The sequence below is a fragment of the Tursiops truncatus genome, chromosome 1 (genome assembly GCF_011762595.2).
Source record: "Tursiops truncatus isolate mTurTru1 chromosome 1, mTurTru1.mat.Y, whole genome shotgun sequence".
Lineage (NCBI taxonomy): Eukaryota > Metazoa > Chordata > Mammalia > Artiodactyla > Delphinidae > Tursiops > Tursiops truncatus.
Window position 1 is genome coordinate 18,193,723 of NC_047034.1, and position 17,772 is coordinate 18,211,494.

At 38.8% G+C, this 17,772-nt stretch overlaps 1 protein-coding gene across 4 annotated transcripts in view; it reads right to left on the reverse strand.

The window, feature by feature from the left end:
- Positions 1-17,772, reverse strand: part of RAB3GAP2 (RAB3 GTPase activating non-catalytic protein subunit 2) — an 89,305-nt gene that overhangs the window by 17,315 nt on the left and 54,218 nt on the right. For 3 of the 4 annotated variants that reach the window (XM_019920412.2, XM_019920411.2, XM_019920410.2), the window contains exons 14-25: positions 16,944-17,160; positions 16,228-16,371; positions 15,908-15,990; positions 15,489-15,553; positions 12,104-12,194; positions 9,975-10,102; positions 7,399-7,612; positions 6,916-7,013; positions 4,610-4,715; positions 3,820-3,980; positions 2,500-2,728; positions 78-251 (exon numbers count right to left, since the gene is read on the reverse strand). In XM_019920412.2, the coding sequence (XP_019775971.1) occupies positions 78-251; positions 2,500-2,728; positions 3,820-3,980; positions 4,610-4,715; positions 6,916-7,013; positions 7,399-7,612; positions 9,975-10,102; positions 12,104-12,194; positions 15,489-15,553; positions 15,908-15,990; positions 16,228-16,371; positions 16,944-17,160 (1,710 nt within the window). The remainder of the gene's footprint in view (positions 1-77; positions 252-2,499; positions 2,729-3,819; positions 3,981-4,609; positions 4,716-6,915; positions 7,014-7,398; positions 7,613-9,974; positions 10,103-12,103; positions 12,195-15,488; positions 15,554-15,907; positions 15,991-16,227; positions 16,372-16,943; positions 17,161-17,772) is intronic. The other variant, XM_073800460.1, reaches the window with a different exon arrangement.

The window sequence follows — 17,772 nt, forward strand, 5'->3', positions numbered from 1 at the left end:
TATTGCTCCTGCCTGAAGGAAAGCTCCACCCGCCTTCTCTATGCCAGATTTCATGTTTCCCCGTGTTTACGTCTTACCTGGGATGGCTCCCAAGTCCGTCTCCACCTCTGACACCTCAGATAAACCTCTGTTAATACCTTCTTTGGGTTCATCTGAGTTTTCTGCATCTCTTTCTTTATTAGCCAGTTTTAATACTTCAGGGCTGACATCCTGTTTAAATATCCACTTGGCTACACTGTCTGCAATGCCACCTATAGTTTGGAGACATGAAAGGAAATGAAAATTGGCAGCATTTGCCAAAAGGAGCCCGTACAGCACAGGATCTGAATGTCTCCATGAAGATCTAAGTGCCACGTTGTTTTAAGCCTGAAAGTGACCCCAAAGCTATGAGATTTATAGGTGTTGCCGCCTACCACTCACTGTATGAGGGCAAGTGGGATATTGGGTCTCTAAGGGCATCTTTATACTCTTGTAAAAGATTAGCTAAATACTAATGCAGATGCATATATAAGTCTGTATACCACATACCTTCAAAGTCCACAAATTCAAAATGCACTTTATCGGACATAGATGGAGACACGAATACATGTTTCAAATGCTTTCATTTAAATGCAAGTGAAAACAGACTGATTAGCATGATACTTGTGTCTAGGATTCTTAGGGCAAAACACTACTGTTAATAGTCAACTAACTTGCCTATATGGAATATCTGGGGGCAAAATTTAGCCATAGTTAATTAACAACATGATGCGATACCATATTTCCGTCATCAATATAGTTTAGGAAGTTATAAATTATAAAAAACATTCAAGACGAAGAGTCCCATTACCTAAAAGAAATAGAAACTTCTGTCATAAACCAAAACTTTTCCTCTCAGACTTTCTTTCTATTTTGATTCAAATATAAACCTTTTGACAAAAAGAATGTGAAGTCATAATTATCAGTGGAAATATCAATGAATGCTTGGCTTCTAAATCATCTGATAATTCCCGTTCCAGGATCAAGGCCCTGATCCTGTTGCTCGGGTTAATATTAAAATGGCGTTCCTACATTTTCACCAGGTGGCAGCACGGAGTGCAGTGAGTTTACAATTAAAAATGTTCACAAGCCTTCTAATGAATGAAAAAACGAGTTACCTAAATAAAAACTATAAATACCAGTATTTCTAAACCCAGACATGTAGTCACTCCGGTATCAAAAGCCTGACAGAGCGGCTGGTAAGGAGAGGGTACACGCCACAAGAAACTCAAAATTTAAGACGCCCGTGATCCTGCAAGATAGAAGCAAAGGAAGCCAGCGACTCCGGGACAGAAGAGAGTGGTGCATCGGAAAAGTGGTATGAAGTTCTGGGGAAGTTAGGAGGAAGAAGAGAGAACCTGCCGTCAGTGGATCAAGGTTTCGTGGAGGGAGGCAGCATTCGAGGCAGGCCTTGGCAGTTGAGTAAGATTTAGGGCCCACGAGCGGGAGCAGCTCAGCCTCTCAGACCCAGAGATGGGGAATCACAGATGTTCCGTGTGAATTAGAATCTAGCAACAAGCAAGCAGGAGGTGGAAATGAGCTGCATTCCAAGTGAAGGTCCGTGGGGAGCAGGCCTAAGAGTTTACACTTTGTCCCACAGCAATTTCTGAACTTCCTAGTCCCAATCTTAGTCCCTTAAACCAGTAAAATTTTTTTTTTTTTTTTTTTGCGGTATGCGGGCCTCTCACTGTTGTAGCCTCTCCCGTTGCGGAGCACAGGCTCCGGACGCGCAGGCTCAGCGGCCATGGCCCACGGGCCCAGCCGCTCCGCGGCATGTGGGATCTTCCCGGACTGGGGCACGAACCCGCGTCCCCTGCAACGGCAGGCGGACTCTCAACCACTGCGCCACCAGGGAAGCCCCCCAGTAAAAATTTTTGACAAGCCCAAAGGACTTTAGCTTATGGGTTATATTTATTGATAATTACGGTATCAGAAATTAAAACTGAGAAAATGTTTAAAAAATTTTAGTAATTCATTTTAAAATAAAAATAATAAACCCATTACATGCCAGTATTTTATGAAAATAATTGTATCCGCCAAAGCAAAACAAGATATTTAGTGAGCACTACACTTTTGCAAACCTCTTTGATGTCTAGCTTGGATCTGGACTGCCCAAATCAGCTTCGACATGCTATCCACTGTGACCTGATGTTTTGGTTGAGGTGTATGAGGAAGATCTGGCCTCACATAGATATGAAGTTGGAAAAAAAGAGGAGTGCGACCACTCTTTGAGAACCGCGGCTTATTTTCTAAGGCGAGGGGAAGTAGCTGGTGGTTCCTGAGCAAGGAACTGACAGGATCAGACTTGGAGGAGATTAACTGAGAAGAAGTATGTGGTGGGTTATTTATTTTTAAAATCTGGGTGTATTTCTCTTTCCTTATTCTTTCAGTCATTTCTATAAAAAGCAAACCCCCAAATAGCCCATAACCATAAAAAAAAAACGTATATGGATACAGATGCTCAAATAAGCTTCAGGTTACCTTTTCCTCCTTCTAACAGCTTTTTAACAGAAAGCTTCGGGAGCGGCTCAGCCTGCAGCGATGATGCTTTGGAGGTTGAGGCATTCACTTTGCTATGAAGCAGGGTCTGAAGAAGGAGACAGTCCTCCAGCTGTTTCAGCAGAAGTTTCCAGTACTCAGTGTCAAGGGAGAGGGCCTCCCAGGAATCAGTGAGGGCCTCTGAATCAGTACCCGAAACTGTTTGGGAAAACTAACAGAAAATGCACAGGTGATACTCTGGCCAAGATTCTGGATCTACATTAACTTGAATGAGCTTTTAACTTGAAAGCTGATGCGTAGTCAGGATACATCACAAAGCAATACACAGATGCTGTTTCACAAATATTACTACTTGGCTGGATGGAACATGAGGGTCAGGAGTAGCCTGGAGATTTAGGGGCAACGATGATAGAGTCGGGGCATTTACCAAGAGAACAGCAGTGAGGGCCCCAGTTCAGCTAGCACGTACTGCAAAGGTTTCAGGGCCATCCCTACGACAGCCACAGCTTTTTCTGTCAGCACCAGGATACTGACGGTGCCTCAGAATGTACTTGCCAACATAAAAAATGTGTCTTAAATTTCTCTCCCTCCATTAGTATAAACATCGTAAGCCAGTCATATTAAAGTTAGCCCATAAACTACTGAGACTGACAATGTTGAGTGAACCTCTACGGACCTATTGAAGTATCTCATCTAATTTAATGCAACATCCCCCTAGAAAAAATTATTTGATTTACCATGAGATACAAGGGATGTTAATTAAGTCTTTTTCTCTTCTTAAATAAATTTCAGTTTTCAAGAGATGGGGAAAAGCCACAAAGCAGAAGGTCAACAGGAAACTTCCATTTGAGTCATTCAACACTCTATGCCAAAACCACCTTTGTTTATAAAAGGGGAGTATAAATACAATTGTAGGACTTCAGAGCCGCAAGAAATCTGAGAAGTGATGCCGTCTAACCCTGATCCTTTTGGACGAGGAAACTGAACCAGGACCCGTCTTTTAAAGGCACTCACCACAGATCACCAGCTGACGGCGGAGACCAGATCTCTGCCCTCCGAATCCAGTGCTTTTCCCCTTACGCCACGTGGAGACTAAGTTCAAGTATGCATGTCATCGGAATAAACAAACTAAGGACAGCACCCTTCACCCCCCAGAGAGACAGAAAAGATCCTGCTGGACACACATGTCAAATCCTAGATGTCGCACAACACTGAAGACGATGCAGCCCAGAAGGGGAAAGCGGCCCGGGAGCCAGCTGGAGAGGTGCCCCCCACCTACAGAGCAGCCCTCTGCCCACTCACGTTCTTCTCGGTCAAGCTGTTGGATATCTGGGCGGCGACAGCGTGCCCGACGTGCGCGGAAAGCAGAGCAGCCCCGTTGTGCTCAGACTGAATACAGGCCGTGCGCATCTGCTGCCACCAAGGGGACACTGACTGAGAGTCCCAGGTCTCTTCGATGGCCACTGCAGGCAAAGGGGGAAAGTTAAAAAAAAGAAACGCTTAGCTGGGAGACTTTTTTTTTTTTTAATTGGTCCAAACTTTGACATTAAACATAATGTTAAAACTAAATTCCCCACTGATGCATCTATATATTCCTCAATGAATTGGAAAATAAATCTACAATTTATTTTATTCAGAACACTTATAGTCTATTTATTTACGCTGTTAGACATCTTGCTTCTGAATCAACTGTAAAGCCCCGTTTGGAAAATTTTCATCATTGCTGAAAACTACTCTTGAATGTTTAATGTAACAGACTATTGTTCTCATCATGCCAAAACAATAAGAGAAATATTACCTCCACAGAAGACCATTCGATTCACCTCACTGAGTTGAGAAAACGCACTGTTCACATCATTTTTGATGATGATGCAAAATATAATTTTCATAAAGCACACTTTGAACGCATTAAGAGCTTTCTATGACTACACAGAAGAGTCTCTCTAGTGAAATGTTTGGTACCCTCTGGCCTCCTCCTGTTAAGAGAAAGTATCCTCCCTCCCGTTTCTGCAGAATTTCAACACTGCACGCGGTTTCCGAGAGTGGGGCCCACACTCCCGAAGAGCTGAACCTCGGCGCCCACGACGCTCACCTTTCATCTTGCTCAGGAGGCACAGCGTCGTATGGAGACAGCAGACAGACTGCGGTTTGTCCAAAATATCTTTTTCCTTAGAAAGCCAAACACTCAGGAGCAGAGACTGAAATCAGATTTTAAATCTTTTTCAGTCTAAAAAAATATTTACCATAAGCAAAATCTTGTACTTTTCTAGAGAGCACACATGTACACGTGAGCGATCCGGTCTCTCTGGTTGAGAGGGAAGTGCTTGCTTGTTACATGATGCAGCGTGAGGGGTGGAACAGGCAGCTTGTCTAACTTAAGAGATTATCATTTGTTCGGGATCTACATCCCATTTCCACCACTTCTTTAGGCCTCCTGGGACAGAGGCCATACTGGTTTTATTTTTGCATTTCCCTAATGGCTAATGGTGTTCAACATCTTTCAGGTGATTGATTATTTGCCATTTGTATGTACATGTTTTGGTCATGTGTCTGTTCAAATCCTTTGCTCAGTTTTAAACGGTACTGTTGTCTTATTACTGAGTTGTACAAATTCTTTGTACAATGTGGACACAATTCATTTATCAGATCTGTTTTGAAAAAATCTTGCCATTTCAGTTTCTTAACAGTCTTTTAAAAAACAGAAGTTCTGAATTTTCATGAAGCACAGTTTATCAATATTTTTCTTTTACAGTTCATGCTTTTTGTACCCTAAGAAACCTTTGCCTAAACCAAGCTTTCTCTGGTGTTTTCTTCTATAAGTTTTGTTAGTGTTACCTCACATTTATGTTCCACTTGGACTTAAATTTTATATATGGCTTGAGGTAAAGGTGTGAGGTTTGTTTTTTCCAGGTGTTTCTCTAACCCCGATTTAATGTAGACAACAAATTTAAATGAAATTGATTAAACACAATGGAAAATAAGTCGTATTCTGTGTTCATCTATTTAAGCATCACAATTTTGAGTGATAGGTAATATTTGTCTCCTTTCTTTTTAACTTTTTATTTTGAAATAATTATAGATTCACTGGTGGCACAAAGGAATGCACATGGAGGTCCCGTGCGCCCTTCCCACAGTCTCCCCTAATGTTCACATCCTACACAAAGCCAAGAACTGCCATTTGTAAAATCCATAAAGCTGACACACGTTTCACTGGTAATACAGGCACTCGTTTTGCATCATGCAATTTTATCACGTGTAGCACTGCATACGTGACCATCACCACAATCAAGACACTCGACTCTACCATCGGCACCAGACTCCCTCCTATTAACCCTTTATAGCCACACCCGTCTCCTCCCCTACACTCATCCCTAACCCTTGGCAACCACTAATCTGTCCTCTCTCTCTACAACTGTGTTATTTTATAAAGAAAATAAAATCACGTAGTATGTATCTTTTTAAGATTGGCTTTTTTCTATCTGCATATGTTCCTTGTTTATTCAAGCTATTGCTTGTAGCAAGAGTTTATTCCTTTTTGTTGCTGAGGAGTGTTCCACGGTAAGGATGTGTCACCGTTGGTATATCCATTCACCTACTGAAGGGCACTGAGTAGTTTTCAGTGTTTGGCTAATATGAATAAAGCAGCTTATGGACATCCACGCGCAACCATGTGTATCTTTAACTGCTTTCCTTCCTGACATATACACTGCAGAGTGAGGTAGAACAGAATCCCTTTTTAAAGGGCTTACATGTTCAATTAAAACAATACGTTAACACAGTCAACAAGTTCATGGAGGTGGAATGCCCAAATCCTGGCCAAAATTTAAGACGTGTGTGTGGGGCTGTGACAGAGTATGTGTATGTGTACATGTGAGCGGTGGTAGAGGGCAGGACGGTGATGGTGGGCTCACTCCCCTGCCCTTTTCAGAAAGGGTGAAAATTTAGCGTTGTAGTTTTTCCATTGGACGATTCTTTTATTTGCATTTGTTATAGCACAGACATTAACTCCTCATATATATTCAGAGTCTGGGAGTGTTTGATAATTCTATAATGCTTTAAGGGAACTCCATTTTGTTCTCCAGAGAAGATCTTTTTAGTTCTAATATGAACGTTTTTACTGAAGATCACAGTCCACTGTAAATGCATGCATACGTGACAGATTCTACATTTATTCTAGGCCCACCCGGAATATGCTGGTTATAACTTACAGAGAACGAGAAAAGTAAGGTAATATGATTCCATTAAATACGGTGATTATAAATAGCCTTGATCATTTTTAGAAAGTTTTCATGTATGTTCTATGATATGCTTTAGACAATGGTAAAAAAAAAAAAGAGAGAGACTGACACGTCTGGGTGACAGTAGCAAGGAAGAGCATCCAGAAAGAAGAAACCTTACCAACAACAGCTGGGGGCTAAGTCCAGCTGACTCCAGAGCGTGGCACATATCCTCAGTGGAACTTTCTCCACATAAGCACTTCCAAAAAAAGAAACTGCCTGGTAAAACAAAGTCAAGACACGTCAGTCAATGACCACTTACCATCTGGACTCACCATCTTCCTGAATTGCAACCTAGATCCCCAGAGGAGCAAAACAACAGGAGAGAAGAGAAATCAGTGGTGTAACCGGCTTACGTGATTAAAGCAGAAGGCAAATCATTACATGTCTGACACTGTCTCCTGAGCGTACTTACTAATTCAGTACAACTTTTATGACATAGTGCCTACCTGTCCAGAGGATCTTCTGTTGACTGTGAAACACACATTAAATTCTTCGGTTAATTAATTTCAAAACAAACTCAATCTCTGAGATGCTATAAGCTCCTCCCAGGCTTTCATCTAGAATAGGGAGGATTCAAAGAGCAATTTCTCATTCTACCTACCTAAAGCCACACGGTCCTCTTCACTTATCTTCTTTATGTTGATCACATCTTTCTCATATTCTAAATATTCCAGAAATGTTTTGACAGGCAATACACCATCCTTATCATCAGAAAATCGGACAGCAGTCCTGCTGTTCTCTTGTTTATACTTCTCTAATAACGCCTGGAGCTTAAGCAGTTCTTTTTCATCAAGCCTTAGTAACACAGCCAAGTCCTTAAATATAAGGGAAAAAAAAAAAAACAGTTCTGAATAGACCATGTCTCTTTCTATGACTCTTCCGTAAGTGTCAACACTATCATCTGAAATGAAATGCAAGACTAAGCAAAAGATGATGACTTCTGAATTAATGTCATAGCTATGATGTGCTCTGCTTAAAACTTTACTCTCAATTCATGAGTAGGAGGTTATTTAAACAAACTAATCTTGAAATACTACATATTACTGAAAGTACCACTTTTAGAAAGTTTCTTGAGATTACACTCTTCTAAAATGTCTACATTTTAATAAACATGTATTATTGCTTAATCAGAAAAAAAATTTAAGCTTTTCCCCCCAAACCATCAGAGAGTTCGGGAGTTTTGAGCATGAGCCCCCTGTTCTCCTGGCTTGGCCCCGCAATGAACCTTTCTCTGCTGAAAAAAAAAATATTAAAAGGGTGTCAACTGCCAACTCTTGTGATTCCGAGGAAACTAAAGAACTATTTGAAACTTAATGCTTGTTTATTAAGCAGCATAAACATTATAAAATAAAAGCAGTGGAAAACAGTCTTCACCGTATCTACATATAAATCCTCTATGTGGCTCTTGGGGCTGCAGAGATACAACCTGCCGGCCTTTCAAACTATTTTTACACACCTTATGTGCAGAAACATCTCCTGATCTACTATTATTCTTCTAAATTAGGGACAAGTGTACACATACACATACACACACACACGCATACATTCGCCATAGCAAGCAAAACTTTCTTCCCCTCATGCTACATGATTAAAGCTGCATTCTTAAACAAGAGCAGTTTTGTTATTTATTTACTTATGGATGTTGTTTTAAGAACAAGTAGTAAACTGCAAAATGCTACGGAATACACACAGGTGGTTCAATGCTATACCAAACTTATATGAACTATGTCCTACAGACAGCAAAAATGAATTAGTTTAGATTTGAATTTTAGTTTTGTATGTACAAAATTAGCCATTCAGCCTAGAAGTTGACTGCATGTTTTTTTAAGGATCCAAATAAGTCTACAGCAAAATAAAATAATAAAAAAGAACAATCTGTCAACTGATTTTTAAACGTTTATAATTCTTTTGCACACTATATTGGGGCTATCCAGTGGAAATGAATTCTACAAGGGATTGTTAGTGCCATATATTTAAGTTTCTTTTGCAGGGTTCAAGAGAGATAGTTTTGATTTTATTAAAAAAAATTTAGGCATTGAAGAATCTATGAAATGTCCAGGCAATCCTATAGACATAACTTAATCAACGTGAACTTTTCTGTTGCTTGAAATGATTTTTCTCTATTGGTGAAATAGATAGCAAAACAAAAGCTCCTGAAAAATGGCTTTGTCATTTATAATGGCACTCACAGAATATTATTGTGAAGACTGTTAAAATGCTTTATAAAATCCATCTAGAACCCCAAAGATAAAAAAGATGTTAGTACTTGTGGGTTATTTCCAATACAAAGGGAAAACCTTCTCTCATTTTTCTGTCTAAAAATTTGTATTCGTGTATGTGCATTTACAATAAAAGGCATCCACTTTAAAACTCAATTAACTTTCAGATACACCAGATGAGTTTTATAAAAGCATTACCAGTGACTTGAAAAATCACTAAAATCACCTTAATAATTTTCCTTTAGACAAATAAAAGACATGAGGCCCTGATGCCAGGCAACCTGCCCAAGGTCACACAGTAGTCGAGGGAAGAGAGGACAATATTTCTCTCTATTCTCTATCAGGAGAAATGCGATTTCTCTAGATGGAAAGTAAGAATTTTGTATACTCTCCTCAGAAATGAGCAACACTGCACTGTAATAGAGATTACAAGGTGCTATCAGTTTTTTACGTTTTCTAGAATAAAAACACAGAACATTTTCTACAATTACTTTAAACACTCTGATGTACGATAAAATATTTTTTTTTAATGTATTTCATTACATAGGAAACAACAGAGCTTGCTAACAACACAGAAAAGCTGGTCTCTTCTGTTTGGCAGAATCTTTTTTTTTCTTTAAAAGAAATTAAAATTTTGCTACTTCAGTAAACTGCATATATTTTAATTGGCAAACCCTGTCCAGAAGAAGTTGTATTGTAAGAAGTAACCTTAAAAAATAAGGAAAACCAAATGCTTCTAGGTATTAAAAATGGATTAACAATAAGTTCAATATTCTAGCCTAAATAATATAAATTTAGCAGCAAGGCACGGAAAGCCAGCAGAAGGTCTTGTAAAGAAAACTGTTTTTTTACACCTAAAAAAAAAAACACCTTAATATTCTACTTCTTTACTACCAATTAAAAAAATAAAAAATATTCAAAGAGATTATTTTGTATAATGAATAATGGGATTACTCACATTATCAGAGAATGGCGTGTCTGAATGAAAATCAATGGAATTTAATTGACTGACAGACTCATAAAGATGGAGTAATTTCAATTTATTGGCACAAAACTGTAGCAATCCTTCATCAACACACTCAAGCTCTATAAGGTAGAAGGAAAAAATAAAGATATGTTTAACAGACTGATAAAAAAAGCCTTTCTTTCATTAAATCTCTTAATATTACATAATTCTTTGATGTTCTATTTTATTAAATATTGGGATGCTTAAGCTATAATGGATTAAGAAGGCAAAAATAATTTTTCCCATCATGGCAAAATGTCTAAATTTTTTAAGGAAATAAGGTGCTCTAACAGAAGGGGACGTTAAAAAGAAAAAAAGAAAGACAGAAGAAATATTTTAGTCTAGTACTCAAATTTAAATAAATGATTTGGAAACAGGTTTGAAAATGTTCTCCCTCACCCCGTCAATCATATGTTGTCTATTATGCTCACACCCTGAGGAAGGACAAATAGAAAGTTGCCTGCCTCTTCTTATTATCATGGTCAAAGATATTATAATTCGACCAGAAAATGTGGATTGTGACAGAGGTACCCTCAAGAAAGGCTGGCAAAAAGTAGAATTCCACTTAATATCCTCCATCAATCAGGTTTTTTTTCAAGGTTAGTGATGGAAAAATACTCTCTGTATAATACATATGATAATTTAAATATTTATTTCTAATACAAATGAATACTTCTTCTCTAAAAAGGCAGACACTGAAAACTCCCAAGAACTCTGATATGGGATATAGCAACATGGAAGACTGTCCAAGTTCTTACAGCCATAATAAAACTTAGCATAATAAATACTTGACATTTTTAGGAGTCTCATTTATGGGTAGAACTTGGAACTAGTGATGTTACAGAACTCTGACAATGGTGTCTGGTTTACTCCCAGCCTAGTGCAAGATAATTTTTAACTTAATAAATTTTGATATTTTTTAAGGCCTTAGGATGGGATAGGGGGACTTTATCAGTGCACTATACTTTTTGAAAGAGGTATTTCTAACAAGCTGTATGCATTACAGGAGTTTACTATTTACCAAGAGTCAGCTTTACACATGTGTTGGAAAAAAAAATTCTCAAAATTAGGATGCTTGAAGTCCTGAAACAGCATATTACGACTTATCTATTAAGTTACTCTAAGTTGGCTTAAATGTAATTAAATACACAGCTGGTTTCATATTTACACAACAAGCAAAAAGTCATGACTAGATGAAGTCACTGCATCACACACTACATTTTTAAATGATGTTAGAATTCAGAATAAATTAAATTTTTCTAGCTCGGCTGGACAGAATGTGGCGTTACAAACCCACAGTTACAGATGTAATTCTTTTCCAGACAAATAAATTCTGAACAGTAAAAAACAACCAGAAAACTCAGAACTGGTCATGTAATCATAGTCTGTGATTTTGGAAGCCCTAGCACCGTTCATGAGGGACATGGATGAAAAACTGTAGATTCCATACACTAACAAAACATAAATCAAAGCCTAGAATTTTTTTTAATCATTATCATAGTCAAAACAACATTACTTAAAGTTAAATAAGACATAATGGCAGCAAGAGAACCTGGCTGTTTTTTGCTTACCACCAGTCATCTCGTCCCCTCCTGCCAATGGCTTTCACAACGCTCTACAGCTATTACCACAATAATCACTTCCCATCATTCTATACTGATATCTTTCCTCCCAGTAGATGGAGTCAAACGAAAACTATTTACAGTAAGAAACAGAGGCAACATATTCAGAGAAAGCTCAACAACATACAGGGAATTAAAACAGCAACAGGGAATTAAAAAGTCCCCAATACTAAAGGTATGAAATAAGTTTCCTTCTTTCTTATATATTATTTCCACATTAAAGTAACATGATGGGGAATTCCCTGGCAGTCCAGTGGTTAGGACTCTGCGTTTTCACTGCTGAGGGCTGGTCAGGGAACTAAGATCCCACAAGCCGTTTGGCCTGGCTGAAAATTTAAAAATTAATTAATTAAAAAGTACAGTAACATGATGGCATCATAAGCAGTTAATACTTTCTATCGTCAGAGTTATAAAATTTGAGATGAGACCATAACCTCCAGTCAGTACAAATCCTATTACCTTGATTTTGTAAAGTGTCCATTAACGTCTGAGTGATGTTTCTAAGGCAGGAAAATGGTAAACGTATGCTTGCCAAAATGCTTTCCAATGCCTAGAAGAAAGATATGGAGCAATTCTCATAATTAGAAGGCAATGATTTTGTTCTTTAAATTTTACATTTATGCCTATACTTTCACTACCCCAAGTTTCAAAGGGAAGCTCCATTTTTAAGATGTTTTATTATACTTACCTGAGAGTTAAAGTTGCATCATAAGTACTATGTAATCAATTTCATGTCATGCCAAACATGGTACAATGACAGAAAGTCCAGACTGAGAACGAAACAACTTAGAAGGCTATTGATGTTCAACAGAATGGCCAAGACAAAACAGAAACAGAGATAAAGGTATTTACCAATAAGAGTCTGAATAAGTCTATACTCTATAGGTATAAATGAAAAGCAGACACTGTCATTGTCATGTCAATAATAAAAGCAGACAATAACTTAATTACTGCTATATTACTGCACTTGAGCATGGCTGGCTGAATCCACAGGCCATGCTAGATATGTATGTGTATGTGTATATATATATATATATACACACACACACACACACACACACACACACACACACACTCCCCACCTACCCCCTTCCTACCCACTAGTAGATATTTAAGAGTGGTTATCATCAGTTCCAAAACCCCTCTTCATGCCTAAAGAAGCAACAATCAGAATCACAAATGGGTCAGACACAGCACCTGAAGTTCCTACTTATCTGTTCATATCAGCACATTAAATTGGATTTTGACTGATGAGATTAAGTAGTCTAAAAGGTAGGCTAAGAATGTGGCATGAGACAAGTATCAGATTGTAACACAACAACTCTGTGTGTCTGTGGAGGAGAAATGGGCGTAGAGGGCGGCTCAAGAGGTTGGTCCGGCCTATGATGAGGCAACTGGGTGGAGGATATAAAGAAAGTGACCAAAGAGGCAAATACCCTGGAAAATGTAATCTGCCTCTGTTCTGTCTACTATCACACAAGCTAGCAGCTGGCTCACTGTCCTATTATTCAGGCTTCCAAAGTCTAAACTGGTTTCTTTTCCCCCTTAACTGTTGTAAAACAATACACAACTTTCACTATTAGGTTGTCTAGTATTTTTAATAAAATTCATAGCTTCATACAAAATTCAGTAGTAGAGTAAAACAAAAGAAATCAAGAAGACAGTTTGCACTATGCTGAAGTTTCCCAATTTCGTTGTTCCACGATGTAAGATAAGAAAGATGGTATCAAAATGAGAAGAACTGTGTGGGTTATGAGCTTCCTTTCCACGACCGATGCCCTAAACTGCCTCTCCACATGCCCACCTTCTCACAAGAGTCCCTTTAATAACGGAGGCTGCCCTGAGGAAGATGAGAGCCCATGAGTGCTGTCAGTGGAATGGAAAACTCAATTAAAAGTCAGAGACTTGCCTGTTGTACAATAAGACGATAAACAGCGTTTTTAAAAAATGACTGCCGAAGTGAGAGAGTGGCATGGACATATATACACTACCAAATGTAAAATAGATAGCTAGTGGGAAGCAGCCGCATAGCTCGGGGAGATCAGCTCGTTGCTTTGTGACCAACTAGAGGGGTGGGATAGGGAGGGTGGGAGGGAGACGCAAGAGGAAGGAGCTATGGGGATATATGTATATGTATAGCTGATTCACTTTGTTATAAAGCAGAAACTAACACACCATTGTAAAGCAATTATACTCCAATAAAGATGTTAAAAAAAAAAGACTGTCACAGTAGAATAAGAGGGATAGAAAGAAATTAGTATTCACTAACATCCCACTACTTTAGATGCTGTGCATTATGAAAATGACATATTTGGTAAGGTCCCTGTTTGAAGGAGCTTAAAAGAGGTAAAGAGGAAAAAGTTGGGGAGCTTGACTAATATACACGAAATAATTAGAAAACAAGCATAGTCGGCCCTCTGTATCCATGGGTTCTGCATCTGCAGATTCAACCAACCATGGATTGAAAATATTTGGAAAGAAAAAATTCCACAAAGCTCCAAAAAGCAAAACTTGAATTTGCCACACACTTGCAACTATTTACATTGCACTTACATTGTATTTACAACTGTTTACATAGCACTTACATTGTGTTAGGTATTACAAGTAATCTAGAGAGGATTTAAAGTATACAAGAGAATGTGCCTAGGTTATATGCAAATATTACACCATTTTATATAAGGGACTTAAGCATCCTGAGATTTAGGTATCACAGGGGGTCCTGAAATCAATGCCCCCAAGGATACTGAGGGACGATTATAGTCATTAGCTCTCTGGTTCTGATTAAAAGTAGAGCTCAGAGGCATCCATGAGGATTGATGTGTCAGGTAAGAATTTATAGTTAGAACCTGAGCAGCATTATGAGGGACTTGGATAGGAGGAGAGTAGGAGTAATATAATGAGTTACCGTATTATAAGCAGGAGCCTGGAAAAGGTAACCAGTCTGACTATATCATGAGAGGCGGAGGCTGTGGAGCTACAAGGCCTCTTCCACAGTATAAATGCGAATGTCAATTAGTACTTTGAGAAGCAATTTATCATCAACTAGTACAGCCAAAGCTCATACCTAGCAATTCCACTCTTACACATGTGCACCAGCAAAAATGTACAAGTATAAGCACACTATCATTGTTGTTAATAGCAAAAAACTAGAAACAAGCTAAATGTCCACTGACAGGAGAGTGAACAAATAAATGGCAGTCACAGAGTGGAATTCAGATAGCACAGTACATGAGTCAACTGCAGCTGCAGGCAGCAACGTGGATGAGTCCCAGAAACACAATGCTGAAGGAATGAAGTAAGTCACAGAGGAAGACAGAGCGTGACCCCATTCATATAAAGTTCCCAAAAAGCAGAAAATGCATCAATATGTTTTAAAGGAGCCATACAGAAATGCTGTATCTGTAAAGAAAAGCAAAAGAGAAAGGAACACAAAATTCTGAAGACTGGTTACCTTAGGGATGGGAGAAGGGGACGGGATGGAGGAGGGACGTGCAGGGCTCTTCAGACTTCCTGGTAACATTCTGTTTCCTAAGGTGGGTGGTCACACACGTCGTTGTCTTATTATTATTTAATTTGAATATACGTTATGTATGGGTTTGTTTATGTGTATAAAACACATGTGCTTCCGCATATGGTAATATTACTTAATTAAAGAAAGAAGAGAGGAAAAAAAGAAACAATAGAAGCTTCCACATGGGAATATAAAAAAGGATGAACAGGAATGAAAACACAAAGGAAGATTTTAGCCTGTCATGTTTGCAGGGAAATAGGAAGAAAAAGATTTTGTTAAGAAGGATATGTGCTAGCTACTCAGCAAGAAAGTTCATTTATTATATACACTTACTTGTTTTTTGGTTGCAGGGTACTTAATATCGAGAATTAATTCCTTTATTTCTGTTTCAATCAAATCTAGAAAGAAAATTAACCAAAGTAAGATTTTCACTTTTATGACAGTTAAACTTTATTCTGAAAGAAAAAATCATGTATTTGCAATATCAGTCATTCTAAAGGATTTCTGGGTTCTCGCGGAAATCATTGTTTTATTGTTACCAATTTTAATACTCCCTCGATGGCACATTTCATCCTCCAGAGTAATTCCAGTAAAAACTACACATGATTACTTGTACCTCACCTCATTCCAAAAAAGGAGCTGAAATAGCTCATAAATGCACCGAAGTGTTTTGATTGTTCCATTTAGAATATTCTATTAATTTAAAAAAAATGACATAACAGTTTGCTTCATTTTTACTGAAGGACACCTACCAAGATTGGGAGATTTTGCTTTCAGTAACGCTCCCAGTTTCTTCACTAAGTGCATGTCCTTGGCTCGTTCACTCTTCTTATCACTAAAACAATAAATACAACAAATTCTTACAGAATGTGAAACTGTTTTCCTTCTAATTTTGACACGCTCCAGATTTCTTTTTCCTTGCTATTCTTCCTATTTAACTTTAAAGGTTATCAGTCTAATCCGAAAAGAGAACAAAATGATAACTATGAAACAAAGTAAAACTAGTAGCAAATAAAGGACCAGGAAAAGTTAGCAGAGGGACACGAGTAAGCTGGCACGTGATACAACTTACCTCAATGCTAAATGGAAAGGGACATTTACTGTTTTCACACTTCCAGACACTGGATCAACCAGACAGATCTGGTAAGTCTGCGGCTGCCAATTCTGACTGGTAACGTTATTTAAGCCCATTATTTTATAGCCAGGATACAGAAGCCTGAGGAAATCACATACCAACAGGGTAAAAATCTTAGAGAAAGGAAAAATGTTACAAGGTGCTATTATTACAGCTTGGGACCCCTACATTATTATCAACTCAGAAGCATTCGTAAGGCAAATAAATACTGAGACCAAAAACATAAGTAAAGCAGGACCCAACTAGCAGGGTTCTTATACCTTGTTAAAATGTGCTAGAAAATTAAATGAACACAATCAGGCCTAAGCTGCAGTGGTAAACAAAGCATCCACCTCACTCAACATCATCACCAGGGGAACCGGAAAGAATCTTTCCTTTCGAGCCTCCGCAGTGTAAGTAAGGGCTGGGGACAAATGACAGCACCAAAGCTGACTTTAATTCAGTAGCATATCACGGCCTCTTCAATCAGATTCCTTTGCTCTTAAATACTTAATCCTTAATTATATACCAGGCACTCGCAGGAAAAAAACGTAATAAAGGACATTTCAATTCTCAAACAACTTGTAATCTAATAAGTAGCTTTAATAAAAGCTTTACTCTAACAAAAGCATTCCTTTCTGTAACCAGGAAAAGGCCCGGCGTTTGCAGCTTACCTGCAGTGCTTTCCCACGTTGAAAGCGCCTACTCTAGGGCCCTGCTGTGTGCTCCACACTTCTAAAATGCCCCTCCGCGGTGCATAGATCACAAGGAACTGAGCTACTCGACTTGGACCCTGAGGACTTCCAAAGGGGGAAAAGTCCACCTTTTCTGGCACTCTTTCGTGGAGGTCCTCTACAATTTGGATCCAACCAGTCTGTGCATCTCGATACCCTTGGAGACAGAGGAAAGGAAAGCTACTTAGTTAGTTATGTCATCTAGGTTTAGCAGTAGCCTCCTGAAGCACTCTGGGATGTTTCTGGCGGCGAGGCGGGGAGCCTTAAGAAAAGCTGTAAAAGTACATTATCGGGGGCTTCCCTGGTGGCGCAGTGGTTGAGAGTCCGCCTGCCGATGCAGGGGACACGGGTTTGTGCCCCGGTCCCGGAAGATCCCACATGCTACGGAGCGGCTGGGCCCGTGAGCCATGGCCGCTGAGCCTGCGCGTCCGGAGCCTGTGCTCCGCAACGGGAGACGCCACAACAGTGAGAGGCCCGCGTATCGCAAAAAAAAAAAAAAAGTACATTATCGGGTGGGACGGAGGGAGACAAGAGGGAAGAGATATGGGGACATATGTATATGTATAACTTATTCACTTTGTTGTAAAGCAGAAACTAACACACTATTGTGAAGCAATTATACTCCAATAAAGATGTTAAAAAAAAAGTACATTATCTTTTTATTATGAAATACATTAAACAGAAAAGAAGATAATAATTATGATAATACTAAATCACCAAGTATTAAAACTTCAGATTTTGCTATATTTGCTTCTGATCACTTTTATTT